This window comes from Puntigrus tetrazona, chromosome 9, assembly GCF_018831695.1.
Source record: "Puntigrus tetrazona isolate hp1 chromosome 9, ASM1883169v1, whole genome shotgun sequence".
NCBI classification, from domain to species: Eukaryota; Metazoa; Chordata; class Actinopteri; order Cypriniformes; family Cyprinidae; genus Puntigrus; species Puntigrus tetrazona.
In genome coordinates, this window is record NC_056707.1 from 20735973 (window position 1) to 20763201 (window position 27229).

Sequence of the window (27229 nt, forward strand, 5' to 3'; positions counted from 1 at the left end):
ATAACAGTAATAGTAGACAACTATAAATATTTATTAATGAAACATGCATCTCTAAAGTTACATGCGACAGTATACAGTATAAAGTATACAGTTTTTTAATGTGAATAGCTTTTGAGGAGAATGACTTAGGCCTACAATCGTAAAATGTTAACTGTTCATAGGTGTCAAATACAGTGCACACATTTTATATTTCTATTAAACTATAAATTATATGTAAATTTTTTTTACTGCTGAATATGCAAAATATGCCATAACTTGAATTTCAAAACCATTTACAAACTGTAAAGTCTTATTCTTTAAATTTGCATTTTAGCCCATTCGGTTAGTGAAAAATAGCTTTTTTTTTCATATGATTTAGAATTTATTTTAGTAAATGTCAAAAATATAAAAGGTGCGCATTATATTTGACACCTAGATTAAAAGTTAACAGTTGTTTTTATGATTGTAAATCATTTTCCTCAAAAGCTATTGACATTAGAGAAGTGTATACTAATTTTGCATGTAACTTTAGAGTCAGTCCCTACGTTATGCAAAACAACAAGCTTTAGAATCCTTTTTGTCTTGTTACTCAAAAAATGAGATCACAAATTCATATATTCTGTTCTCTTACAGGTATGTCACCAGTGCAAGCTTCGCATTTAATACTTCTACGTCACTCTTGTCAATGTCCATGATAACAAGAGAAAAGGTATTCTGACTTTATCTAACAGTTTACCCCAAGGAAGCGTTTTCCCTCACTCTACCTTACTTTTGAGGAAGAAACATTTGAAAAGAAAATTGTGATGAGAAATATATCTACCGCAATTTCTAGATTTAGAATGGATTCAGATAATGAATGTAGGCTAAACTGTACAAATGGGAGGCAAAACATAATCAGTACCCTTTCAGCAAGTAGGAATTACAGCAATTCTAGAATTACTGTAGGAATTATCATAAACGTTCATAGCTGTGAAGACACTGAAGATATTGTTCAAAGATTATCAGAGTATTCATAATGCATACATCAAATATGAAATGAAGTTGTAATGATTTATGGAAAACAGACAAACATTTTATGGTGCTGAAAACATGCTTTATTAAATCAGTAATTCATAAAACTCAAGGAGGCTGAATATATGGGTAAACCTACATAAATTAGTTCTAATAAATCAATGTGCAGGGTATTACATCCATGTATTTTTCTTTTCTTTGCACAGCACATGAAGTCTCTGTGGTTACATGATGGATACCCTGGCTGCTGACAAAGTGAGATTCTAATGCTAGCACACACACAAACACACAAAATATAACTTAGCAATCCTCCAAGAGTTGGCACAGCTTCTGCAAAGAAGCACTTGAATTGATTTTACAATGAATGGCCAGGTGATGTTACTTTCATAAAATCAAAATTCAAACAGTCCATTGCCAGAAACTGTGCACTAACATCATCATTTACTCATTGTGCAGGCCGCTCGCACATTGAGCTTGTCATTAAAATGGTGGTATGACTTAATCAGTCTGAACACAAGGCCTAGTCATCCTGCTTACATGAGGGTAATGCAAACAGCACTCAAGGTCTTATGTTCAAATCATAAATTCTTGTATACTGCTTTACTGCACGCACAAATGTGCAGTGCATATCTTTGTCTCTCTGATTTTAGTTAACTTCAACAGGGAGCCTCTCTACCTGTTGAGGCAATCTTAAGACTTCAACTTTTTGTTGAGGCACATAGTTTCGTTTCGTTTCAGGTTTAACAGGGTATTCGTTCCATGTGAAACTTTCTCCTGTTAAACATTTAGTTCCTTTTGTTTCATTTGTTAATATTGTCATAAATAACAATTCATACATTTTCCATAACCGGTAAATTCGGCTATATACATTATGTACATGTCACAAAATGGTGCTGAACTTCTGATCATAATTATCCAATATGGCACATTTTATAACAACTTTAGACTTTAGTCTAGTTTGGCATAAATGAATGTCAAGTTTGGTTAAAAAAAAAAAAGAAAAAAGTTCATATTTACAAGAACAGAAATTCAGGTCTTTATCAAGAACAGTATTTTTTTCTCATTCTATAAATAAAAAGGATTTGAATGAGGGAAATGGGGTGATGATTGTATTGCTATTATATAATTTTTTTTTTTTTTTTTTTTTTTTTTTTACATTGATCGAATCCTGACATTGACAGTAGTGGTATCAAAACCAAACTCGTTAAAAAGCTTTAAGGTGTATGCACCAGCATCAGTCTCTTTCACTCCACTGATAACAAGAGTGGTGACATCTTGAGAAGTCTCAATCTGCAATCGTCCACTCTCCTCCTTGCTGGGCAGTGTCTTCCCTGAATGTGACCATTCTGTGCAAGGGGTTGGGTCTCCAGTGAAAGCACAGGCTACAGTCAGGACCTTTCCTGACTCAATACTGATATCTTGAGGAGCAGCCTCAATCTTTGGTGGTATACCTGGTGAGAGGACAAACAAATTAATCTGTCATTAAGCTGATATAGTTCTGTTGATGTTGAGTTTGTTGAACCATAAATGTGTTTTGGCAAAGATGCACAGACTTTCCATCTCACCTTTGCGGCCATGAGAAATGGCTTTGATGGATGACCCTCAACATGCGAGTGACTGGACATTGCCATCATACTGCTGGAGCTCATAGCTATCATTCTTTCAGAAGTCATGGAGGTCATGCTAGACGCTGACATGCTCTCAAATTTAACTTCAGCCATGCTGGAACCGCTGAAGGATGTCTCTTGCAATTTTGAAACCACATGCTTGGCAGAATAACTGCCCTGCATGCTCGCAACATCAGAGGCCTTCTCCACAATTATCATTTTGGCAGGTTCTCAACCAGAGCTGTGAGAGTACAGCAAATACCATGTCACTGATTCTGTTTATTTCATAAAAAGGTACAAGGCAATTCAAATGGTGCAACTGGTCTTTCTTTCCTGTTTAAAACATTTGGGCATATTCAATATGTATTATGCTGGAACATGTTTACACAGGATTGGTATTACTAAAATAAAAAATGCTTCAGTTGCACCATTTTCGGATTGTACCTTTAAGGAATTTTTATTTGATAATGCAAAAAAAAAAGTCTTTTGATTATTTTGACTTCATTCACAATTATTTTTTTTAAATGGATCAAACTATGTAATGCATGGCTAATGGGAGGTAAAAATGGCTTGGATGTTTATATCCTTGATCCATGCTGTTAACAAGCTATCGCTATGCAGTCTGCAAATGCATTTATATTATTTGGTGTCTTTTAATTTTGTACTGTGGTAATTAATTTCAGAATGTCAAAATGCAGTCTGATACAGTCAAGAAGATGAATCGAACAGTACCATTTGTAGAAGGAATTGTTAGATTTTGTTAGCTTGAGTGGTAAGCAGTAATAATTAGTTATAATCAGGAATATGTTCTTCATATAGACATACATGTTTGTTTAGATCATGCATTTATAATGCAATGGAAAGGATGCTCATACTCATACTATACTACTATAGAGTGTTCATTTTTTTCTCAGAAAGAGATCACTTACTGAGGACATTCAGTGATGCTGTTGCAGAGCACTGTCCAAATTTGTTCTTTGCTTTTACTGTGTATTTTCCACTGTCTTCAATGGTAGCGTTGTGAATCTCAAGTGTGTACTCATTCTTAGACCGGCTCAATTTCATGTTCGATGTAATAGATATCTGCAAAGATGAAGAGAAATTCAAATAAATATCTGCTATGAGGGAAAACTCAAATAAACTATTTTTTTGTTCCTGAAAATAATATATAATAATAATAAAAAAATAAATAAAAAAAAATATATATATATATATATATATATATATATATATATATATATATATGTATAATTACAAACTACTCACTGTTGAATTATCCTTGAGCCACTCAATTTCAGGAGAAGGTTCACCAGTGATTTCACATGTAAATGTGACATTTTGTCCCTCGTTTACATTCTGGGAATGTGGTTGCACATGGAAACTTGGTGCATTTGAGCGCATAGCACTGACGGTCGTGTCAAACTGGCATTTGACTACACCATGTTCAGTTTTGGCCTCACATGTGAGAATTCCCTGGTCATGATGGCTGATGCTTTTAATTGTCAGGGTGTGATCATTTCCTGACACACCGTATCTGTAGTTCTCAGAATTCGATAACTCGACTCCATTTAGGATCCATTTGACATCGGAGGCTTCAGGTATGCTGGCTCGTAGTGTAATAGTCTGACCTTGACTCATCGTCATTTGGGTTTTTGATGCTTTCATTTCTGTAAAGGACTGTACTTCCTCATAGGCAATCTCCTTTTTCACTATTTGCTCTGTCAACTCTGCTTTTCTTTCCACTGCAACTGTTGTTGTCCGTGCTGTAGAGGAAAGAGTAGTTAATATTTTTTTACATTTTCTACATAATTCATACATAATTCTACATGCAAAATTACACACAAAATAATACTAAAATCATAATATATTTTGAGTAAATTGAGCATTACAGTACCTTGAACAGTAACTGTGCAGTTTGTAGTAACAAATCCAGCACTGTTTCTGGCTGTACATGTGTATACTCCACTATCAGAGACATCAGCTTCATAGATTTCAAGATGTGCTGAACCATGTTCTTCAAAGATTTCATATTTTCCACCTTGAGAGAGGTTCTGTGAGAATAGTGTCAAAATTTGTTAGTAGATTTTCTAACTTTATAACATCCTTATATATATGTTTTCCTTTTTTTTTTATAAATGTATTAAAAATATCTCTTACTTTTCCATCTTTCATCCAAGAGATTGATGGCTTAGGCTCACCGCACATTTTCACTGTAAGCTTTATAATAGTATCTGCAGATGCTGAGATGTCTTTGAGTTCAGTTGAAAAGGTTGGCTTGGATGTTTTTTCTTTAGGAGTAGGTGATTTTACCATGGGTGGGGACTTAACTCTTTGTGGAGATTTAATTGGTTCAGGTGATTTAATTCTCTGTGGAGACCTAATTCCAAATGGTGACTTTATACGGGAGACTCTGGAGATTTCACTCTAGGAGGAGAAGCAACAACTTTCTGTACAGGTGTTGGTTTACGAACAGTTAGGCTGAACTGTGCCTCCTGTTTACCTTCAGAGTTCTGTACCACTACAGTGTAATTACCTCCATCTGACATTTCAACTTGGGTAATCTCAAAAGTTGATTTAAATTCAGTTGAGGTAATATGGTGACGATGAGATGACTCAATTACTTGTGCCTCTCGCATCCATGTTATAGTGGGTGCAGGGTCACCATCAACGTCACATGTGAATTTAACTGATTCTCCCTCAGACACTGTTAGTGATTGTGGTTTAGTCAAAATTGTGGCTGGGAGAGTTGACTTCTTTTCCTCAACCACTTCTTCCACGAATGTTTTCACTTCTGTAGATTCAAGTTTAGTCTCAGAAATTTTTTCTACCACAACATCCTCAACTGCTGTCACTTCCATAGTTTCAAGTTTGATTTCAGATGTTACTTGCTTCTCCTGAACAACAGTCTTAATTGTCTCTTCTATCTTGTCTGTTTTAGTTTCGGATACTTCCACTTGTGTTTCTGATACAGATGCTGCTTTTGTAGATGAAACATGATAAACATCTGTTTTTGTCATCTCAGGGACAAAGGAAGTTGGTGGCTCCTCATCTTTACGTTGTGAGGCATATGCAGAAAATCCACCACCAGCAACATCGAGAGTGGCATAGTCAGAGGCCTCTCCCTTTGCATTTGTGCAGACGACACGGTAGGTGCCACTGTCCTCTTCCTGACAATCAATGATTTGAAGAGACAAAACGCCACTCATGTTAAACATACGGTATTTTCTGCTTTCTTCAATTTGAACTCCATTGTGGTACCATTTAATCTGTGCTTCTGGCTTAGATTGGACATTCAGTGTGAATTTAGTGTTCTGACCAATTGGCACACGGTGAGAGCGCATTCTTACAGTCACTCTTGGAGCATGGTCAAGGGTAAAAGGCTCCTGGGTCACAATTTCGAACTTTCTTTCAGTTTTCAAGGCCTTCTTTCTTGACTCATACCTTGACATATAATCAATTTTTGTTGATAAGTCTGGTGTAGTGTCTGCTTTCTCAAAGCTGGGGGAACGTGGGCGTGTCTTTTCAGGTGAAGGTGTTCTAACCACTTCTTTTTCTGCCAGAGATGCAGAAGGTTTCTTAGGACGAGTTGCTGTAGCATAGCCAGGAACAAATGTTGTAGGCATATCAGTTATGACTGCAGCCTCAGTTACTGCTGACATAGACACCCTTGTTTTCTCCTTTCTTTTGACCTTTGTTTTCTCCTCAAACTCAATGTGCTGCAGTTTGCTCTTGTAGGACGTTAACTTTGTGGTTGTTGTTACTGACCTAAGCAGTTCTTGATCCTCTTTTTCCTCATATAATCTTTGCTTTTGTCTTGGAGGTCTGTATGTTGCCCTATCGTGACGCTGACGTAAGTCAATATAGCTTGGACCAGCCTCATATTTAGATGGAATGCGATAGGAGTCATAGGATGGAACTTCTTCCCCTTCCTCCTCATCATATGCAGCTTTCTTAGGTGACGGGTGACGCAGTGCAGAGAGTTCAAAGCGTACAGGGCTAAGACTTGGTGGAGAAGCAGAATAGCCTAATTCAAGTTCATCCTCTAGTTTAAGTCTTTCTTCCTCTGTTCTCTTCATTGACAAGTACTCTCTAACAGGCAGAAGCAGTTCCTCATCAGAAAGATCACCAAGAGAGCGTCTCCTGATTCTGTAGTAAGCCTCCATTTCTGGAGAAGGTGTGCGGTGTCTTGCTGGCCTTACAGTCTCAAGGTCATCTTGTGAAACTGGAATATGCCATTTTGGCTTGTATTGGTCTTTAATTCTTGGCAGAGGTACTTCATAGAACTGATCCCACCTTGACAGTCGGATGCGCTTAAGTCTTTTCTGGGGGAACTTTTCCATTGGCTCTGGGAACTCATACTGATCACGTAGTTTCTTGTACCACTTCATATCAGAGAAAGGCACAAAGTGTTTGATTTCCATGTCCTCCTCAAGAGCAGTTGGAGCAACAACACGAGGTGGAGGAATAACATATGGCATTCTCAGCCTCTTTTCTTCTGCTCTTTTCTTTTTCTCTTCCTTTTCTTTGGCTTCCTCAGCTTCGCTCTTGACTTTCTTGGTAGTGATTGCTGGCTTGAACATGGATGCAGCTTCTCTTAGTGCCTGCTGTGCAACTGGAGTAAGTGGGGTAACATCTGCACCTGCTAGTATCTGGGTTAGTCTTACTTTTTTGTCCATCTCTTGCTGATCAAGATCATGTTTCTTCTTCTTTTCTTCCTCACTTTCCTCCTTCTTGATGTGTGTCACACGTTCAACCTTGAGTGTGGATTGGCAGCTTGCAGACCCAGCTGAGTTAGTTGCAATGACCCTGTATGTGCCAGAATCCTCTGGAAGAGTATCTCTTACATGTAAGACATAGTAATCTAAGCCTTCATGCACAACTTCAATTTGTGGACCAAATGCCAAAGGCATGCCATCTTTCTCCCATTTCAATGAGGGATGCCCTGACACTCTCATTTCAAAACGTACACTCTGGCCTTCTCTGCATTCCAAGTTAGCAAGAACACGTTTGAACATAGGTCTCAAGGTGTTATCAGCAGGAGCAGGACGAGGTATCACTGTGAGACGAGCCTTGCAACTGTCATCACCAAATCTGTTCCGTGCCACAACAGTGTATTCTGCATCATCATCTGGGTCAAGATGGTGAATAACTAACTGATACAGGCCCTTATCACTAATAAAAGTGTATTTCTTGTCATCATCTCCTGGCATAATCTTTTGACCAGTTTTCAACCACATCACACGTGGTTCAGGATGCACTGTGATTGTGACACCAAAGCGCACATCCTCTCCAATGTAAGCAGTGCGGTTACACAATGGCAAAGTAAATTCAGGAGGTCTTTGGAGTAGTCTTGCTGTGTCAACTCTGCGTTTTACTTTCTTTACAACACGTGCAGTGTAGAACTCACGATAGGATCTTACTCCTTTAACAAAGAGCTCAGAATAAGCACTGTCCTCACCATACTCATTGACAACTTTACATCTGTATGTTCCATCATCGGTTCTTGTGATTGCCTTAATAGTTATGGAAGCAAGCCCGTCTTCATAAGCAATTTCGTATTTAGCACCTTCTTCTAGTTGTCTTACTCCACAGTACCATGTTACTTCCGTGCTACTATCATAGTTATCAATGTTGCAAATGAGCTTGATATCATCACCTTCGTCAGCAACACTGTGTTTAATTTGTCCTGCAACTGGTCCATGTTCAAATGGTGCAATCTTGACTTTAGAGAGTGTTACTCCCGCTGATTTCTGATAGCACCACCACTGGCAATACGAGCAGATGAGACAACAGTGTTCCATTCTTTCTTAACCATGGCTTGGTAATATCTCTTGTGACGAGTAATCTTGATGGTCCTAGTGCTCAGTTGCTCTGAGTTCATTGTCAGCCAAGGATGATTCAAAGCCTCTGCAGCAGTCATACGATGTTTACGCTCTTTGGTTAGTAGGCGGTCAACAAAGTCTAATGCCTCGACACTTATATGCTTGAAGGCTTCGTCATCAAAACTGTACTCAGCATTGCAAATGCTCTCAATCATTTGCTGATTAGTTTCAGCGGCAAATGGATTAAGTCCACTAAGAAGAACATACACAAGGACACCGACAGACCACATATCTGTCACGGTGCTAACCATCTCATTCTGATGAATTTCTGGTGCTGCAAACTCAGCTGTCATGTACTGAATCTTAATTTGGTCACCAGGTGTAAGGTGTCTAGACTGTCCAAGCTCAGTGATCTTGACATTAGTTCCCTTTCTTGTGGTGTAGACTATATTTTCAGGCCTGATATCGAAGTGGCCATAACTCTTGCTGTGAAGGAATTCAAGAGCTTCACATACTTGTCTGATATAGTTAACAACTTCACGCTCATTGAGCTCAAAATTGGCTGTACCAAGGCGTTCAAATATGTCCACACCAGAAATGAACTCATAAATCATGACTAGTTCTTCAGGGCAGTCAAATGACTCATGCAGTAAGAGGAAGTTCTTGTGGCGTGCCACATTTAGTGTTGCAATTTCTTTCTTAACTATTGCCTGATCTGCACCTCTAACTTTGACAAATTTAGCCATGTAAGTTTTCTCAGAGCTGGTTTCAATGCACCGTGAACAATACCAAACTGTCCACGGCCAAGCTCTTCAGCAATCATGTACTTGTTATGAACATTCTTAGCCTCTGAGTGAGGAGCTTTGGTTTTGGAAACTGGCCTGGTGTCATCAACCTCTTCATCATAGTTGAGAACTCTTGATTTGTCTTCCTTCGTTACAACAGGTCCACTTGCCTCAGATGGTGCACTCTGACCAAATTTATTTTCAGCTATGACACGGAATTGGTAACTTGTCTTTCCAAATAGATTGACAACAGTATAGTGGGTATCACGAGACTGGCCAACACGAATCCATCTTTCTGCTGTGGTGGCACACTTTTCTATGATATAGTTGGTTACTCTACTTCCACCATCATTGGCAGGTGCTACCCAGTGGAGTGTTACAGAATCCTCGAAACATCACTGGCTTTGATGCCACGTGGTGGATCAGGCACATCCGCAACATCAAGCTCTACTGTTTGCTGGTCAATTCCAAATCTGTTTTTGGCACATACAATATAGAAACCAGCATCATTCCTTTCTACTCCATTCTGGAATACAAGAGATGTGAAGGATCTTGTGACAATGACTTGATAGTGTCCATTATTATCTAGAAGGTCTTGTCCCTTCTGCCAAGTAATAACTGGATCTGGTTTTCCACTGAATGGAATTTTGATGTTGACCACTTCACCACGAAGGGCAGGGATAGCTTCCTTTCCTTGCAGATTCTTAGGCAGATGAATCTTTGCAGGGACTGAAAAGGAAAAATAATGCATCACTTTTTCTTAAACACAGAATTGTATGTATAGCCAGATAAAAAAAAAAAAAAAAAAAAAAAAAATATATATATATATATATATATATATATATATATATATATATATATATATATATATATAGAGAGAGAGAGAGAGAGAGAGAGAGAGAGAGAGAATATTTGAAGCTTACTTTCAACATCTAGAGAAACAGTAGCAGAAATGGATCCACCCTGGTTTGTTGCTCTGATCTGATATACAGTTGAGTCTTCTGCATCACAATCAGCAATAACAAGCTGATGGTAGCCTCCTTGAATTCTTGTATCTTGATTTTAGTGCCATCAGCTTGAATTTCCTTTCCACGCTTGAACCATTTTATTACAGGCTTGGGCTGTCCTGTTATCTTGCAGACAAATGTTGCATTGCTCTTGAATTTTACACTCATGTTTCTGAGGTCTTCCTTGAAGGCAGGAGCACGCACATCAACATCTATCTTTGGAATGGCAGGGTCGGATACTTCACTGTAATCACTTTCTCCTCCAAGGTTTTCACATTTCACACGGAATTCATACTCAACACCTTCTGTCAGGCCCTTGACAGAATAAACAGTCTGGTGGATTTCATCTGTCGTAACTGCAACCCATTCACCCTTCTTCTTGTCTTGCTTTTCAAGACAGTAGTTCTTAATTTTAGAGCCTCCATCACTGAGAGGTGGCTTCCAAGACACAACACAGGAGTTTTTGGTAAGTGCAGAAACAACTGGTTTTAATGGGGCTCCTGGCCTCTCTGTAAAACAGAAATTAAAATTTTGAGTAACAATAAAAAAATGTCTAAAGTGTATTTTTTTCTTAATCACGTTTCTTCAATAGTTACCTAGCTGACTCTTGATGAGGATAGCAGAAGGAGTCTCCAGTGATTCACTATTGCCGTAACGATTTTGTGCTGAAACACGGAAGTAGTATCCTCATTTTCAACAAGGTTAGAATTCTACATGAAGTGCCAGTGATAGATGAAGATACAAGATCCCATTCTGCTCCTTCCTTGTCTTCCCGCTTTTCCACAATATAATTTGTGATCATAGATCCACCATCATCTTTGGGTGCTTTCCAGCTAATAATCACAGAATTCTTCAATAGTGCATCAAGAACCAGAGGACCTTCTGGCTTAGCAGGTTTATCTGAAAACAAAAAGAATATGTTAATTTTTCTTATTTTCATTAATGCCCAGAATATATTTTCAGTAATTTATTAAGCATTATTAAGCATGTACCTAAGATTTCAACATGAGTTACAGTATCTGCAGCCCCGAAATGGTTGTTGATCCTGATTCTGTATTTTCCTCCATTAAGTCTGCGCTCTACGTTTTTGAGAATCAAATGAGTATAGTGCTCTGTATTTTCAATTATTACATTCTCAGAGGGCTCCAAAGCCTTGGCTCCATAAAGCCACATGATCTTAGGCTGGGGTCGACCAATGTAAACAACATGTATGCGCACTGTACTACCACATGTTGCAAAGAATTTGTCTTTCAGTGGCACTGGGAACTGTGGTGCTGCTTCAAGGACCAGAGATCCACTGGTCTCACACTCTCCAGCTTCATTCACAGCCTTGCATGTATACAGACCCTCATCTTCCTGTTGATCGGTTGAAATGGTCAGTGTATGATTGCGGCCATCAGAGGTCGCTGCATATTTACGGCCTTCTTTGATTTCTTTTCCACCCTTGTACCATTTAATTTCTGGAACAGGTCTTCCAATAATTTGACATTTGAGAGTTGCAGTTTGTCCCAGTTTAGCACTGACTTCATCCATCTCTTTTCTGAGAGCTGGTTTATTTCAACTAAAATAAAAAAGAGATTTGATTTTTAGTCAAATCAGTTTTCTCCTCTAAAAATGCATTGGGATAAATATTTGATCATGTTACTGCCATAAGTAATCACAATACATACAATAATACTTCTTATGTTATTTCAAACCATACTTACCACCCAGTTTAGTTTTGATGCCAGTTGCTGTTCTGCGTGGTCTGCTAATTCGGTTTCATTTTCTGCAAATACTCTGAATTCATATTCAGTTGCCTCTTGTAAACCACCCTGAGTGTACTGTTTGTCCTTTGTGCGCTCCTTATTGCATTTCTTCCAAGCACTCTCTCCAGACTTTCGGTATTCAATCCAGTAGCCAAGGACTGGTTTGCCACCGTCACATGCTGGAGCCTCCCAGTTAATTGTAATATAGTCTTTGGTAACAGTCATAGTGTCAATTTCTCCAGGTTGGCTTGGTTTATCTAAATAAATCAAGAGTTCAATAAAATTACTTTTCCAGTTCAATCAAGACAATTTGAATGAGCAAAGGACATTATTATGAATAACCAGACAAATTAAGAATGAGGTCATACCAAATGGATCTTTGCATATTACTGAATCTGATGCAGGTCCTGGTTCACTAGCTCCAATGTCATTCACAGCAATAACACGGAACTGATATTCGGAATCAGTAGTGAGTTGACTAAGAGTGTACATCGTTGAGGTGATCTTTGTCTCATGACGAATCCACTTATCAGATGACACTTCTTTGTACTCAATATAGTAACCAGTAATGCAAGATCCACCATCATCTTTAGGTTTTGTCCAAGCCAAAGCCGCAGAATTCTTAGTAACATCCATAATTTCTGGTGGAGTACCTGAAGCCTCTGGGACACCTAAATAATAGTAACATAAAAAAGAAAATGTTTTAATGTTCATTAACAAATATGTATTGCATAGAAATGTGATCCTGACAAGCACTTACAAATAGGAGTCTTTGGTACAATAGTTGTCTCTGATTTCAGGGAGTTGCTTATTCCAAACTGGTTCTCTGCTGTCACCTTAAAGTGATATTCTGCATTTTCTTGTAGTCCCTTAACTACAAGGGATGTGTCAACCACTCGCGAATCAACCGTGTACCAAGCTGCTTTTGTTTCTTCACGTCTTTCCACAATGTAGCCAACAATTTCGGAACCACCATCTTCTGTTGGTGGTTTCCAGCTAACTTTTACAGAATGTGCTTGTATATCATCAAATCTAAGAGGGCCTTCAGGTGCAGATGGGCGGCCAATAACTTTGACCTTTATTGGAAGCATCTTTTTGCCACACTTGTTTTCCAGATGGAGATGGTAAAGACCAGAATCAGACCTTTCAGCTAGCTTGATTACAAGCTCTGATACATCTTCACTGGAGGCAATCATTGCACGGTTGGTAACCTCTGATCCATCCTTGGTCCATTTGCAGGTAGGAGTAGGTTTGCCTTTGATGGGCACTGAAAGTCTGATTACTCCTCTGGATCTGACTACAAGGACATCCTTGTATTTTGCTTCAAGATCATAACTTGGAGGATCTGAAAGAATCACATTTAAAATTATTATATTATATACAATTACACTTACACAAGGAGTTAATGACAGGGTTTAAGATCTTACCAAGCATCTCTGTTATAGTCACAACTCCTGGTACTTCAGCTGGTTCTCCTGGTCCACCCGCATTGCAAGCCATAATACGGAATTTGAATTCTTCTCCTTGTGGCATTCGTGTCAAAGTATATTCACAGATCAGTGAAGGTGTAGCGTTGCACTTCATCCAGGTTACTGAACCAACCTTTTGCATCTCAATTAGATAGCCTGTAACCTTAGCACCACCCTCCTCATCTGGGGGACTCCAGGCCAAAGACACAGAAGATTTTGTGGTATCTGTGACTCGTGGGTTTTGAGGTGAACCAGGTGGATCTGTAGGGGTTATGTAATTGTTAATAAGTGGTAATAATTGAATTTACCAAATTCTGTCTCAGTTTTTACACACTCAAATGTATTAATAGTGATATTTTGCTTACCAACAGGATCAGTTGCTACTGCTGGTTTAGAAAGAAGGCTAGGTTTGCCGACACCACGAGCATTAATGGCTGTCACTCTGTGTTCATATTCCAGGCCTTCAATTAAGTCAGTGGACCTGTATCTTGTCATTGTCACTGGATTTTTATTAGCACGGATCCATCTATCTGACCTGACCTCCTTGCGTTCAATAATGTAGCCGGACACCTCTAAGCCTCCATCCTCATCTGGTGGTTCCCATGCAACAGTCATGCCATCACGTGATACATCAAATACAATGGGTCTTCCAGGTGGCCCAGGAATGGCTGTAACCACAATACGAAATTGTAATGAAGTAGATAAAAAAAATATATAATATATATATATATATATATATATATATATATATTGTGTGTGGTATTATTTAAAACATGTTTTTCTTACATTTGGAGCTCTTGCACATTACGATTTCTGACTGTAAGTAATCCCCAGTGCCATAGCGATTGGTTGCTGCAACACGGAACACATATTCATCGCCCTCTGTCAATCTGTCAAATTTGAATATTGGTCTAGAAACTGATTCCGACACAGGCACCCATCCTGGGCGATGGGCATCACGTTGTTCAACCACATAGTTGCTAATTGGTGCACCACCATCTCTCATAGGTGGATCCCAGCTTATTGTGACTGATGTTGCATCAACATCATCAAATCGTATGGGTCCTTGAGGTTCATCAGGTTTGGCTACAGAGAGAGAAATGGTTTAGAATTAATACTGAAACCAACCATTTTTTATTTTCATGCAGAGGAATGGTACTTACAAAGAATGATGACTTTGATGTTTTCAGTTGTTATTCCAGTTATGTTTTTCACCTCAGTGTATACACACCACTGTCATCAATGGTGGTGTCAAAGAATAGTTAATTTAGAGAATTTTCCAGTTGATTTTATCTTCACACGCTCCACAATCTTTAACCTATTGTCATTAAAGAACCAAGAACAAACTGGTGGTGGTCGTCCTATAATTGGTAAATCAAGCTCAAGGGGTTTGCCTGCCAAAACGCTTATTGTCTTCTGTGGAATAGCTGATAGATCAACCTTTGGCAAGACTGAAAGAGGAAAAAGGTATAAACAGTGAGATATGGCAAAAAATGACTGCCTCTTGTTATTTTTGTTATTATCTTACATACCTCTTTGTTCTTGAACTGTCACAGCTGTTACAATTTCTTTTGGCTCACCAGCTCCTCTGCTGTTGACAGCACGTACCCTGAATAGGTACTGTTCATTCTCATTAAGTGACGTGATAGTGAACTCAAAGTCTGTAAGTTTCAAAGTTGCAACCTTCATCCACTTGTCAGTACCAGCTTTACAAGCTTCAACAATGTAGCCGGTGATTCTGCTGCCTCCATCATGTAAAGGTTTCTCCCAGGCAAGTGATACACTGGATTTGGTTACATCTACAACTTCAAGCTTGGCTGGTGGCAGTGGAACTTCACTCACCAACACAACATCACCTGTCTCACGGGTTCACCAACACCATAGATATTCTCTGGTAAGACTCTGAAATAATACAGCATTCCTTCTGTCAGACCAGTTATTTTGTATGATGTCTTGCTACATTTGGATGTGACAGTTTTGTATGCTCTCATTGATGCCTCTCTTCTTTCAATGATGTAATTATTGACAGGTGCTCCACCATCAACTTCAGGAGCATCCCAAGTAATATGAGCAGAATCTTTTGTAAGTTCTTTCATCTTAATTGGACCAGTTGGACCAGGTGTATCTGAGTAAAATTTACAAACATACTGGTTAGACATAATTTCACAGTATGTTAATATATGCACCATGAATAATTTCCATTATGTAATATGAGAACAAATATATAAAAAAAAATACCATAGATTTTCACAAGAATGCTTGCATCCTTCTTCCCAGCTGAATTTGAAGCCTCAATGGTATATCTACCGGCATCATAGCGGTGCACCTTATCAATAATGAGGGTTGTAGCAGTATTGGTTACTTCAATAAAGCCACGATTTTGGAGGTCCACGCCAGGTTTGGTCCACGTTACAGTTGGGATCGGTCTACCAGTAACAGTAACATGGAGGCGAAGAGAACTTCCTGCTCTTAGACAAATTGTCTTTGTCAGCTCATCAGGTAGCTCAAGGTCAGGAATTTCTGGGACAAAGAATAAACAAAATAAGAGAGTTTAGTAGAGAATATATTTACAAAGATATTGAACATATTTCTTTAATTTGTTTGTCAAACATTGACAACATACAAAATGTTACATTTGTGTGAACATACCGATTCTTTCCACAGGCTCAGTCTCTGCGCAAGGATCACTGGAAGTCACCTGTTCCATTTACATTGACCGCTGCAACTCTGAAACAGTATTTTTGCCAGCAGAAAGACCTGTAACTGTGTGTTCTGTCACCCTAAGATTCTTTTCATGCGCTTTTGTCCATTCTTCTGCCCCTGCTTCTTGCATCTCAAGAACGTAACCAATAACATCAGCACCCCCATCTTCAACTGGTCGTGTCCAAGCAAGGCTAATATTATCTTTGTGGGTGTCTGTAACCCGTGGAATTGAAGGTGGATCTGGAGTGCCTAAATGGGGAATTAGCATAATAAAGTAAGCAGATGTTACAATAGTAAAACACATTTAAATGCTATCAGGTTGTTTAAGAAAAAACTTACCTGTTGGTACTCTACATACTGCATACATTGACACTTCACTAGGTTCACTATCACCAGCTGCATTCATGGCTGTAATGCGGAACTGGTAAATGTTGCCTTCATGGAGGCCAGTGACTTTGAAGGATGTGTCCTTGAGAACAGAATCTCTGTTAACCTTGATCCAACGAACACTCTTTCTTTCACGGAACTCAATCAAGTAGTTTGTGACTTCACTGCCACCATCACTCTCAGGCTTCAGCCACTCAATCGTTGCAAAGTCTTTTCCAACTGCAAGGATTTCTGGAGCTCCAGGTGGTGATGGAACAGCTGTAATTGTAAATTAAGGTGGAATTGTAACATACAACATTACAAATGATCTAAGATAATGTTTTTAATATTAATCCTGGCACTTACTGAATGAGTTTCGGGCAAAGATGGGAGTAGACTGTACTACCACACCAGATCCATACTTGTTTACACCTCTCACACGGAAGATATATTCATTGTTCTTAAACAGTCTTTTAATTTCACATGTTAGGGCTTTGCATTCAGCCTCCATGATAAACCCAGTTAAGTCTGTTGGTATCCCTTCTTTCAACAATGTAATGTGTGATGGGGTCACTCCATCCTCTAGTGGCTCTTTCAAGACACTGTGCATTTTTCCTCAGATACATTGCTGACTGTAATCTCCTGACAGGGACCAGGTGTATCTTGGAAAAAAGAAAGTTTATCGTATGAATGAACTGGCAACGCATTTGGGACTGAGATTTCATTTATTTGGGACTGGGAATGTTATTGCTGTATGATTAGCATACTTACCAAGCACTTTAACATTGACCTCAGCGGTTTTTGTTCCACTTGCATTTTTAACAGTCAAAACATACTTCCCAGTGTCATCTCTATCACAGAACTTGATGATTGCCATAGCACGGGTACTTGAATATTGAGAGCATATTTTCACAGAGCTCTAGCTCTTTTGTACCCTTGGACCAGCTGACTTTAGGCTCAGGTTTACCACCAACAGCAGCATCCAGCACCAGATCAGATCCCGCTCTAATTACAACTGTGTCCACAAGGAGTTTGCTGTCCAGCTCTGCTTTAGGAGGAACTGCAAAAAATTCTAAGTGTCATGAGTATCTAGGTTCTCATTAATCAAAAATATTAGTGTTACATGTCTAGTGAAAGAACCTTGTGTGATACATACTGTATTCTGCTTTGCAAGTCACTGGTCCTGTTGAAACTGATGCCAGGCTCAACACTCCATTTGCATTCTTGGCAATTACACGGAATTCATATTCTTCTCCTTCTCCCAGTGCAGTGATAGTGAAATTTGTGTCAGTAACATTAGTGTAGTTACACTTAAGCCAGCGACCTTCTCCAGTGACAGTATATGGCTTGCGCCAACAATGTAGCCTGTAATTGGACTTCCACCATCATTTAAGGGCACAGACCATTTGATTGAGACTGTTGATCTTGATACATTTGTAACTTCTGGTTTTCCTGGAGGATCTATAATTTTGTATGATCAAAGAATACACGTAAGTATTGTTTTTTTGCTGATCTAAACTGGAATTAATTGTTTTTTAATTGTAATTTACTTACCAACTGGATTTTGTGCCACAGCTCTCTTTGATGCTTCACTTGCTTTGCTGAGGCCAGCACTATTCATTGCATACACTCTGAACTGGTACTCAAGACCATCAACAAGGCCTTCCACCTTGTAGCAGCATTCAAAGCAGGAATCTTGTTTTCTCTCACCCAGATAATTGTGTTACGCTCTTTCTTTTCAATCCAGTATCCAGAGACTTTGCTGCCACCATCATGGTATGGTTCCTCCCAACGAATACTCATGCTGTTGGCAGTTACAGCGAACACCTCTGGCCTTGTGGGAGCACTTGGAGGAACTATGAAAATGAAAACGTAATTAAATATTTTATATTTGATCATTTATGCATCTCAAAATGCACACTTCGTAATGGTATTACATACCAAATGGATGTTCCGCAACAATCGCCTCAGATTCTGTTGGTTTGCTCACACCAAAACGGTTTTCAGCACAGATACGGAAAGTATACTGCATGTATTTAGTTAGATGTGAAACATGGAAAGAGGTATGTTTTACACTTGAATTAATTAGCTGCCACGCAGTGGATCCAGATTCACGCTTCTCAACAATGTAGTTTGTGATGTCTGTTCCACCGTCATCCTCTGGTGGATTCCATGACAGTACACATGACTCTGATGTAATTGATGAAATCTCAATAGGGCCCTCTGAGGACTTGGTCTGCCAATAACATTGACAGTGACAGTGAAGGTCTTTGACCCAGTGACATTCTCAAGGGTGAGGAAATATCTGCCTCCATCACCTCTCATGCAGTCTTTAACTGTGAGAGTGGTCCTGTTTTTGGTAGTCTTAATTGAAACCCTGTCAGTTTCTTTTAGTCTCATTTCCTCAAGCTTCCAGGATATCTTCGGAGCGTGGTCTTCCCACTAATTGGAACATCAATCTCAAAGCATTCACCAATCCTGCTAGTAATGAGTTGGTTGGTGATACCACTGAGATCGGCAGTAGGTTCAATTCGTGGCTCTTTAATGATGACTGAGGAGAAAGTTTCTCTTGGCAAACTGAACCCAGAATCATTCTTTGCCTTGACACGGAACTCATACTCACTGTTCTCTGTAAGTCTTTCAATTATGAGGCTTAGATTTTTTGTTGTACCACAAACAACCCATTTATCTGCATCTTTTGCCTTGGATTCCACACAGTAGCCTGTAATACGGCTTCCTCCATCATGCTCTGGCTTGAGCCAGGTCAGGGTTGCTGATGTGTCAGTTGTATCAATGATATCAACTCTCTTTGGTGGAGCAGGTTCAGCTGTGGCAATAACTGGATCAGGCATTTCATATGCTTCCCCAAGACCATACTGATTCTCAGCCATGACTCTGAAGAAATAAGGTACACCTTCCAGGAGATCAGAAACTCTCAAGCTTGTTTGAGTTGTCTTGGGTGCTGCCTCTGTCCATGTACGACGGCTTGCCTCACGCTTCTCAACAATGAAATGATGAACACGTGCACCACCATCATTGGTGGGAGGTTCCCAAGCAATTGTGAGAGCTCCTCTGGTGACTTCCTTGACGGTGAAAGCCCCTGGTACACCAGGTGTGTCCAAGACTTTGACTGCAACAGTGATAGATTTATTGCCACTACTGTTCTCAAGAGTGAGAGTATATTTTCCAGTATCATTTCTAGTGCAGTTTTCCAGTGTCAAGGCTGTGAATGTCTCAGTTGTGGTGATGTCTGTCATAACACCAAGTTCCCCATCTACTTTGGTCCAGGAAGCTGTAGGTATTGGCTTTCCCCTATAAGCAATACGGATACATACACTTCCACCACTTTTGACAATATGTGTCTGTTTGAAGGATGCATCTATGTCAATTTCTGGTGCCAAGAGCCTGTCTACTGCCTGTACAGACTCAGGAATTTCTTTGGCTTCTGCCCTTTCCAACAGAATTTACTGCACAAATACGGAACTTGTACTCTGCACCAGTTTCCAATCCAGTGACATTGTACTTTGTGACCCCACAGAGATCCTCATTGACTCTGTGCCATTCTATTTCAGATCCCTTGCACATCTCAATAATGTAGCCATGGATTTCCATACCACCATCATAGGCAGGTCTGGTCCATTCCAGGCTGACAGATGTATTGGTAGTGTCGTTCACATTGACAATAGATGGGGCATCAGGTACTTCAGTTGGCTCCGCACATTTAATTGGCATTGAAATGTTGCTTGGTGCTCCAATTCCAGCATCATTTACAGCATACACACGGAATTCATACTCCACATTCTCAGTGAGATGAGTCACTCTGTGTGCAGCCTCAACAATGGGTTTCCTTGTTAGGACTTTCAGCCAGCGACCAGTCTTCTTTTCACGTCTTTCCACAATGTAATATTTTACTGGGTTTCCACCGTCATGTGTTGGTGGAGCCCAGTTTATTGTGATACTTTCTCCGTCAACATCTGTTGCATCTGGAGTTCCAGGAGAATCTGAAACAGCTGCAGGAGTAAAAAAAGAAAAATTTTAGAAAAAGAAAAGTTTTAGTGTTTTATGAACAAAAATTTGTGTAGACTTTTTTGTTATCTTACTGTATTGCATCTGTGCAATCACAGGGGCTGAATCCAGTGGTCTGCTAACACCAAACCTATTGACTGCAGAAACACGAAACTGATACTCATTTGTCTTGATCAGTTTGGTGGCAGTGTATGTGCTCGCCAAGCACTCATCTGTAACAAGTGTCCATGAAATTTTAGATGTTTCCCGCTTCTCAATAATGTAATGAGTGACCTCAGAACAACCATCATTCTCAGGTGGATTCCATGAAAGTGTTACTTTGCCCTCAGAGATATCTGAAAATGTGATTGGTCCAACTGGTTCACCAGGTGTATCTAAAATATAAAGATTTTTTTTAGATATATATATATATATATATATATATACAATGTAGAGATTAAAGGGTGGAATTAATAAGTAAATAAATAAATTATTCATACCAAAGACTTCAACTTTCACTGATTCCCTTTTAGATCCTGAAGGATTTATGGCCTCCACACTATAAACACCGCTGATGACTACGGTCAGCATCTCTGATAAAGAGGGTACTTGATCCAGAAATTGTTGTAATATCAACCATTTTCTTGGTTAACTCAGTATTATCTCTGTACCAGGTAACTTTTGGTGTTGGTCTTCCTCTGATTGTCACTTTTAGCCTAATGTTTTCTCCAGCTTTAATAGAGACTCCCTCAAAGTATTCCTGTCCAAACTCAATGTTTGGAGAAACTGGAAAGAGATAAAATTGTAAATTTTACATATGCAGACCAGAATAAAATTGCATCTAAAAATGTTAACCCCTGAACAATGACAAAGAAAACATAACTGGATGTACTTACAGCTCTCGCCTCTGATTAAGACATATCCAGAAGACTGAGAGGGTGGGCTCACTGTGCCAATAGCATTTCTTGCTATGATTCTAAATTCATAGCGTTCACCACAAGCAAGACCGGTCACTGTAAATTCTGTGTCAGTCACATTTGAAAATTGCTCTTAACCACCGTCCTTTGCCCTGTCGCTTTCTACATTATAAGCAACAATTTTGCTTCCACCATCACGCTTCGGAAAGGCCCCATTTCAGATGAACTGATTCACTTGTTACGCCAACATAGTCAGGGGGTACCAGGAGGATCTGAAATTAAAATACATCTTATTTACTATTTAGAAACGATCAACTATCATATTTCTAACATGAAATATATATGTAAAAACAAGCCTCAAAGTTGAACTTACCAACTGGAGAAACTGCCATAACAGGTTTGCTTGCATCACTCATGCGACTATATCCAGCATCATTCTGGGCATAGACTCTGAACTGATATTCCAAGCCTTCAATAAGACCAAGAATCCTGTAGTCCATTTCTTTGACCAAGACAATGTTAACCTTTGCCACATTATGCTGTTCTTCTCCTTCTTTTCAACATGGAACCCAAGGACTGGACAACCTCCATCAAAAATAGGTTTTTCCCACTGAATAGTCATACCATCATTTGTAACATTGTAAACTACTGGCATGCCTGGTGGGCCAGGTGGTCTGAACTCATGCTTGGCAATGACATTTTGTGAAACTAAAGGTTCACTTGCACCATATCTATTCTCTGCACAGACTCTGAACTGATATTGAATTCCCTTGATCAGATTGGGTACCTTAAATGATGTTCCAATTACACTTGAATGCTTCATTTTCCAGTCTGTTTGAGAGGTGTCACGCTTTCTCAACAGTGTAACAAGTGATTTCTCCTCCCCATTATCATTTGACTCATCCCAAGATATAGCAATACTTTCTGCTCTGACCTCATCCAAGCGGATGGGTCCAACAGGTTTAGAGGGTGGTCCAAGGGTAATAACCTGTGTATGAAAAGATTTTCTGAAGAATGTGTTGTCAAGAGTAAGTGTGTATTTGCCTCCATTCTCTCTTTCTCTACATTTTTTATCATAAGAGTGGCTTTGTTTTCAGTCTTCTTGAAGCGTATTTTTTCACTCTCTTTTAGTGGTAAATTGTCCTTTAACCAAAGAATGGTTGGTCTTGGTTTACCCTTGTATGGCAATTCAATGTGGACATTGTGTCCCAAACGAACGCATTTATTTGCCCATCAGGATACTCTTCAAGGTTTGCTTCTGGTGGAATAATGTAGTCCTTTACTTTAATAGGTCCAATTTCAACAAAGTCACTTGTACCTTTTTCATTCTTGGAGCAGACTCTGAAAAACATTTCACTGAGTTCTTTAAGCTTAGTAACTTCATGTTCACAGTGCTTGTTTGTGCCAGCAGGTGCCCATTCTTCTTGACCTTGGAGTTTCTTTTCAATTATGTAGTCTGTAATAATACTACCACCATCATAATCTGGTTTGCTCCACTGTAGTGCTACTGAAGTCTTTGTGAGTCTTTCATAGAAATGTCTTTAATTGGTCCTGGTGTCTCTGTGGCTTTAACTGGCTCTGCTGTTTCACATGGATCTCGACTCCATTCTCATTTTCTGCTAATACACGGAAGAAGAACAATGCTTTCTCAGAGAGTTCTTCAATTACACATGTTGTTTCCTTGCACTTATTTGTTACACAGGCATATGTACGCTTAGAAGAATCTCTTTTCTCAACAACATAATTGGTAATTTCAGCACCACCATCCAGTAGAGGAGGCTCCCAGCAAAGTGTAACTTTCCCCACGAGTAACATCTTTCAAAATCAAATTCCTACAAGCAGCTGGAGTGTCCTGTACTTTAACAGACACAGTTGAGGACTTTGGTTCTCCCACACCATTTGATATATTAATGGTGTATTTACCAGTGTCGCTTTCTAGTTACTTGTGTAATTATGAGACATGACGACGTGTCTGTATTGTGAATGTCATATTTAGGGTCATGGTCAATGTTTTGGTCTTCCTTCTTCCAAGAGACACTTGGAGCAGGTCTGCCTTTCAAGGGCACCATGATTTCAACATCTTTACCAGCTTTCACAATGTAGTGAGTTCTCATTGCAACATCTGTATCAACCTGGGCTTCCTCTGCAAAATAACAATTCAAATTATTTATGCTTCTCTTACAAGCAGAAAATAATATTATAAAAATGAACAAAAGATATTAAAAGCATTTTCAATGTCAGTACATACCAAGAATGTCCTTGGCTTGTACTGGTTCTTCCATTTCTATTGGGTCTCCACGCCCAGCACAATTAACAGCAGATACACGGAAGTAGTAGTCAATATCTGGTTTTAAGATCTGAGGCGACATACTCTGTGGTTCTCACTTCTCCTTTATGGCTAATCACTGTCCACTCCCCTTCCTCACCAACTCTTTTTTCTACAACATAGCTGGTGATTTCACTGCCTCCATCATACTCTGGCTTTGACCATCCAAGTGTGATTGATGTTTTAGTTGAGTCCACTACCTTGAGCTTAGTTGGTTCATATGGTGGGTCTTAGGAGAATTTGCAAAACTTGGTTAAAATTTTGTCATGAACTTAATTAAATATAAAATTCATAATAAAATGCAAAATTCACTAAAATGATACAGTAATCACATTACCAACTGGGTCAGCAGCTTTGTAGAGGTCAGAAACGTCTGAGTATGGACCTTCCCCAGCTTTATTGATTGCACACACACACGATACTGATATTCATTTCCTTCTGTGAGGTGATGGACCTTTGCTTTGGTGTCACTAATGGGATCTTTGTATATTTTTACCCAGCGCAGGCTCCTCTTGTCACGTCTCTCCAGATAGTATCCTGTAACCATGCTACCACCATCCACACCAGGTTTATTCCAAACAATCTGCATTGATGTTTTGGTGATATCTGTTGCTTCAGGTGTAGAAGGTTGTCCAGGAGTAACTACAAAAATAATTAATTAGCTTAACATGAATTGAAGGTTGTTCATGAGTAACAAAAAAAACTAATTAGCTTAACATAAATTCACATAAATTGTGTACTTGTTATATTATCTGGTGTACCAAAAGTATACATTATGTAATTTAATGACTCTCCTTACCAAATGCGTTTTTGGCAATTATAGGCTCAGACTCCAGAGGATCTCCAGCTCCAAATTTGTTAACACCTCTGACACGGAATACATATTCATTTCCTCTGGCCAATTTTTGGACAGTGACAGTACGTGCTTCCATTGATTCTGAAACTGGGGACCACACTACTCTACTTGTCTCTCGTTTTTCTACAATGTAATGAGTAACTTTGGAGCCTCCTTCATCAGCCACTGGTTCCCATGCAATTGTTATTTTGTCAGCAGAGACTGATTTGTATTCAATGTGTCCAGCTGGAGGTCCAGGTTTGTCTATTTACAGAATGAAAAATATAAAAAATTTACAATGAGGAAATAAAAATGTGAAAATGACACAAAAATGCCATTTCTTTATTTTTGACACAAATTAATGCATACCTAAAATCTGTATTCTGACAGAAGCAGACGCGGTGCCAAATACATTCTTGATTTTGAGCTCATAGGTTCCAGTATTAAGACGAGTAACATCCTTAACGAGGATGGCAGACGAAGTCAGTTGTGTTCTCAATTGACAGCTGTGCTTGACGTTAACTCCTTTTCATCTTTAAGCCATTCAATAGTTGGCAAAGGGTTTAGCAAATATCCCCACTTTGATTTTGAATGATGTACCAGCTTTGTATTGTACAACATCCAAATACTCTGGGGGTAGGTCAATTACAGGTGCACCTAAGAAAACAGAAAAGTGTGTAATGAAGTGGGGATATTATTTGCTTGCAATATAACACAAGATAATCAGCAAAGTAGCAGTAATAAACTTACCTGAAATGTCAACACAGGTTACTGGCCCTGCAATTAAAGATGGATTGCTGACCGAGCCAACTGAATTCCTGGCAAAAATCCTGAATTCATATGCCTGGTCCTGAGTCAAGCCTGACACAGTGAAGTTAGTTTCAATGACATTGGTAAAGTTTGCCTTTGTCCATCTGCCATTTGGAGCATCTCTTCGCTCAACCATGTAGCCAGTGATTTTGCTTCCACCATCAAATGGAGGCTTCTGCCACACAAGGCTAATTGAATTTTTTGTGACCTCAGAAATTCTAACATTTGCGGTGGATCTAAAAAAATATATATATTTTTGTTATTTGACAAATTCATAGAAACTTGACAATGTATCAACTTTCATTTTTATTATTATTTAAACTTACTTACAGGCATCAATTGCTAGCACTTCTTCTGATGTCTTGCTAAACTTTCCAATACCAGCTGCATTTTCTGCAGCTACCTTGAATTCATAAATCATTCCAGGACATATATTTGTCACTCTAATTTGAGTTGCAGGAATTGCTGTTTTGTTCACTGTCTGCCAAAGAATGCTGCTTCTTTCTTTCATTTGGACATGATATCCAACCACTGGGTTTCCTCCATCTGTTACTGGCTCATTCCAGCAAACAGTGAGGCTCTCCCTTGACACATAACCCAGCCATGGTGTTGATGGTGGTCCAGGGATAGCTAAAAAATAAAATAAACAAGCAAGGGTTTAATAGTTGTTCAGATATAACTAAAAACAACTGCAAATGTATTATTTAGGTACTCACTGTATGGAAGCTTCACTGTAAACCGACTGAGAATCAATGTGATCACTGATGCCAAAGCGATTCTCAGCTTTAACCCTGAACTGGTATTCTTCTCCTTTGTAAGTTTGGTTACTTTAACAGTGCTGCGTGCAATATTGGAAGACACTTCTGTCCAGGCTGGAGTACTTGTTTCACGCTTGAGAACAACATAGTTTGTAACAGGACTGCCACCTTCATACACAGGTGGCAGCCATTTGAGACACAAGCTTTGTCTCTCTCACATCAAGCAACTTCAACAGGACCAACTGGAGGACCTGGTCTATCCAGAACCAGTATGTTTACAAACATCTTGGTCGTTCCACTTGTGTTTGAAGCAACAATGTCATATCTTCCAGCATCACTTGCAATACTTTCCTTGAGGTTGATATTAAGACTGTCAGGGGTTACTTCAAAACTGAATCTCTTGCCACACTTAACTGGAGCATTGCCTCTTGACATTGTGACATTTGGCATTGGTTTACCAGAGAGAGGAAGCTCAAATTTAAGATTTGATCCTGCTCTCACATAAACAGTGTTGTGTGGGAAATTCTTCATATCAAACTCAGAGCATCTGTAAATAATAAAGGAAATGAATGTACAACATTAATAGATTATAAAAAGATAATAAACATGAAATAAATTGAATTAAGACATACCCAGTTGATCTTTCACAACCACAGGAATAATCATTTCTTTTGGTTCACTAAGTCCAGCATGATTCTCAGCTCGAACTCTGAAAAAGTATTCTGCATTTTCCCTCAGGTTCTTAATAATGTGGGTGTTGGTTTTAACAGTGGCACATTTAACCCACTTCTGTTGGCCCTTTTCAATGGCATCAATGAGATAGCTGGTAATTCGGCTTCCACCATCATACTCTGGTTTTGACCATGCAATGGTGATGCTATTCTTTGTTACTGCAGTAACACCAAGTCTAGCAGGTGGACTTGGTTTTTCTGTTGGTGCAAAGTAGAAATAATATTTAAAACACAAATGTAACAAAAAAAATATTTTTAGACAAATAAACATGTGGGAATTTGGTACAATTGATTGTACCTGTAATCTTAGTTCCATCTTTAGTTTCAGCAGGTACATTCTGTTCCAAACT

General features: G+C 39.0%; 6 protein-coding genes across 6 annotated transcripts; all 6 read right to left on the bottom strand.

The window, feature by feature from the left end:
- Positions 1 to 1050: 1050 nt before the first annotated feature.
- Positions 1051 to 10898, bottom strand: LOC122351538 (titin-like). Its single transcript, XM_043248669.1, is given in 8 exon segments — positions 1051 to 2441; positions 3527 to 3680; positions 3864 to 4360; positions 4492 to 4648; positions 4755 to 4999; positions 5002 to 9933; positions 10128 to 10720; positions 10808 to 10898. Coding segments are annotated over 6 exon segments (4749 nt in total). The 5' UTR covers positions 8399 to 9933; positions 10128 to 10720; positions 10808 to 10898; the 3' UTR covers positions 1051 to 2142.
- A 1004-nt stretch (positions 10899 to 11902) lies between these two features.
- LOC122351730 (titin-like) lies at positions 11903 to 14641 on the bottom strand. The gene is made up of 7 exons (XM_043249007.1): positions 14592 to 14641; positions 14215 to 14514; positions 13794 to 14096; positions 13387 to 13689; positions 12720 to 13304; positions 12328 to 12630; positions 11903 to 12216 (listed from the first exon to the last, which is right to left on the bottom strand). Exons 2-7 carry the CDS (start codon positions 14432 to 14434, stop codon positions 11903 to 11905), a joined length of 2028 nt encoding a protein of 675 aa, XP_043104942.1. The 5' UTR covers positions 14435 to 14514; positions 14592 to 14641.
- Positions 14642 to 14679: 38 nt separating this feature from the next.
- LOC122351731 (titin-like) lies at positions 14680 to 15290 on the bottom strand. The gene is made up of 2 exons (XM_043249008.1): positions 14961 to 15290; positions 14680 to 14879 (listed from the first exon to the last, which is right to left on the bottom strand). Exons 1-2 carry the CDS (start codon positions 15115 to 15117, stop codon positions 14680 to 14682), a joined length of 357 nt encoding a protein of 118 aa, XP_043104943.1. The 5' UTR covers positions 15118 to 15290.
- Positions 15291 to 15296: 6 nt separating this feature from the next.
- On the bottom strand, positions 15297 to 17008 carry LOC122351558 (titin-like). Its single transcript, XM_043248709.1, has 5 exons — positions 16864 to 17008; positions 16471 to 16776; positions 16078 to 16380; positions 15667 to 15948; positions 15297 to 15553 (listed from the first exon to the last, which is right to left on the bottom strand). Exons 1-3 carry the CDS (start codon positions 17006 to 17008, stop codon positions 16136 to 16138), a joined length of 696 nt encoding a protein of 231 aa, XP_043104644.1. The 3' UTR covers positions 15297 to 15553; positions 15667 to 15948; positions 16078 to 16135.
- A 2915-nt stretch (positions 17009 to 19923) lies between these two features.
- LOC122351732 (titin-like) lies at positions 19924 to 21141 on the bottom strand. The gene is made up of 3 exons (XM_043249009.1): positions 21003 to 21141; positions 20598 to 20897; positions 19924 to 20507 (listed from the first exon to the last, which is right to left on the bottom strand). Exons 1-3 carry the CDS (start codon positions 21091 to 21093, stop codon positions 19924 to 19926), a joined length of 975 nt encoding a protein of 324 aa, XP_043104944.1. The 5' UTR covers positions 21094 to 21141.
- A 2932-nt stretch (positions 21142 to 24073) lies between these two features.
- On the bottom strand, positions 24074 to 25055 carry LOC122351733 (titin-like). The gene is made up of 3 exons (XM_043249010.1): positions 24950 to 25055; positions 24545 to 24844; positions 24074 to 24387 (listed from the first exon to the last, which is right to left on the bottom strand). The coding sequence occupies exons 2-3, from the start codon at positions 24675 to 24677 to the stop codon at positions 24074 to 24076; spliced, it is 447 nt and encodes a 148-aa protein (XP_043104945.1). The 5' UTR covers positions 24678 to 24844; positions 24950 to 25055.
- Positions 25056 to 27229: the final 2174 nt, after the last annotated feature.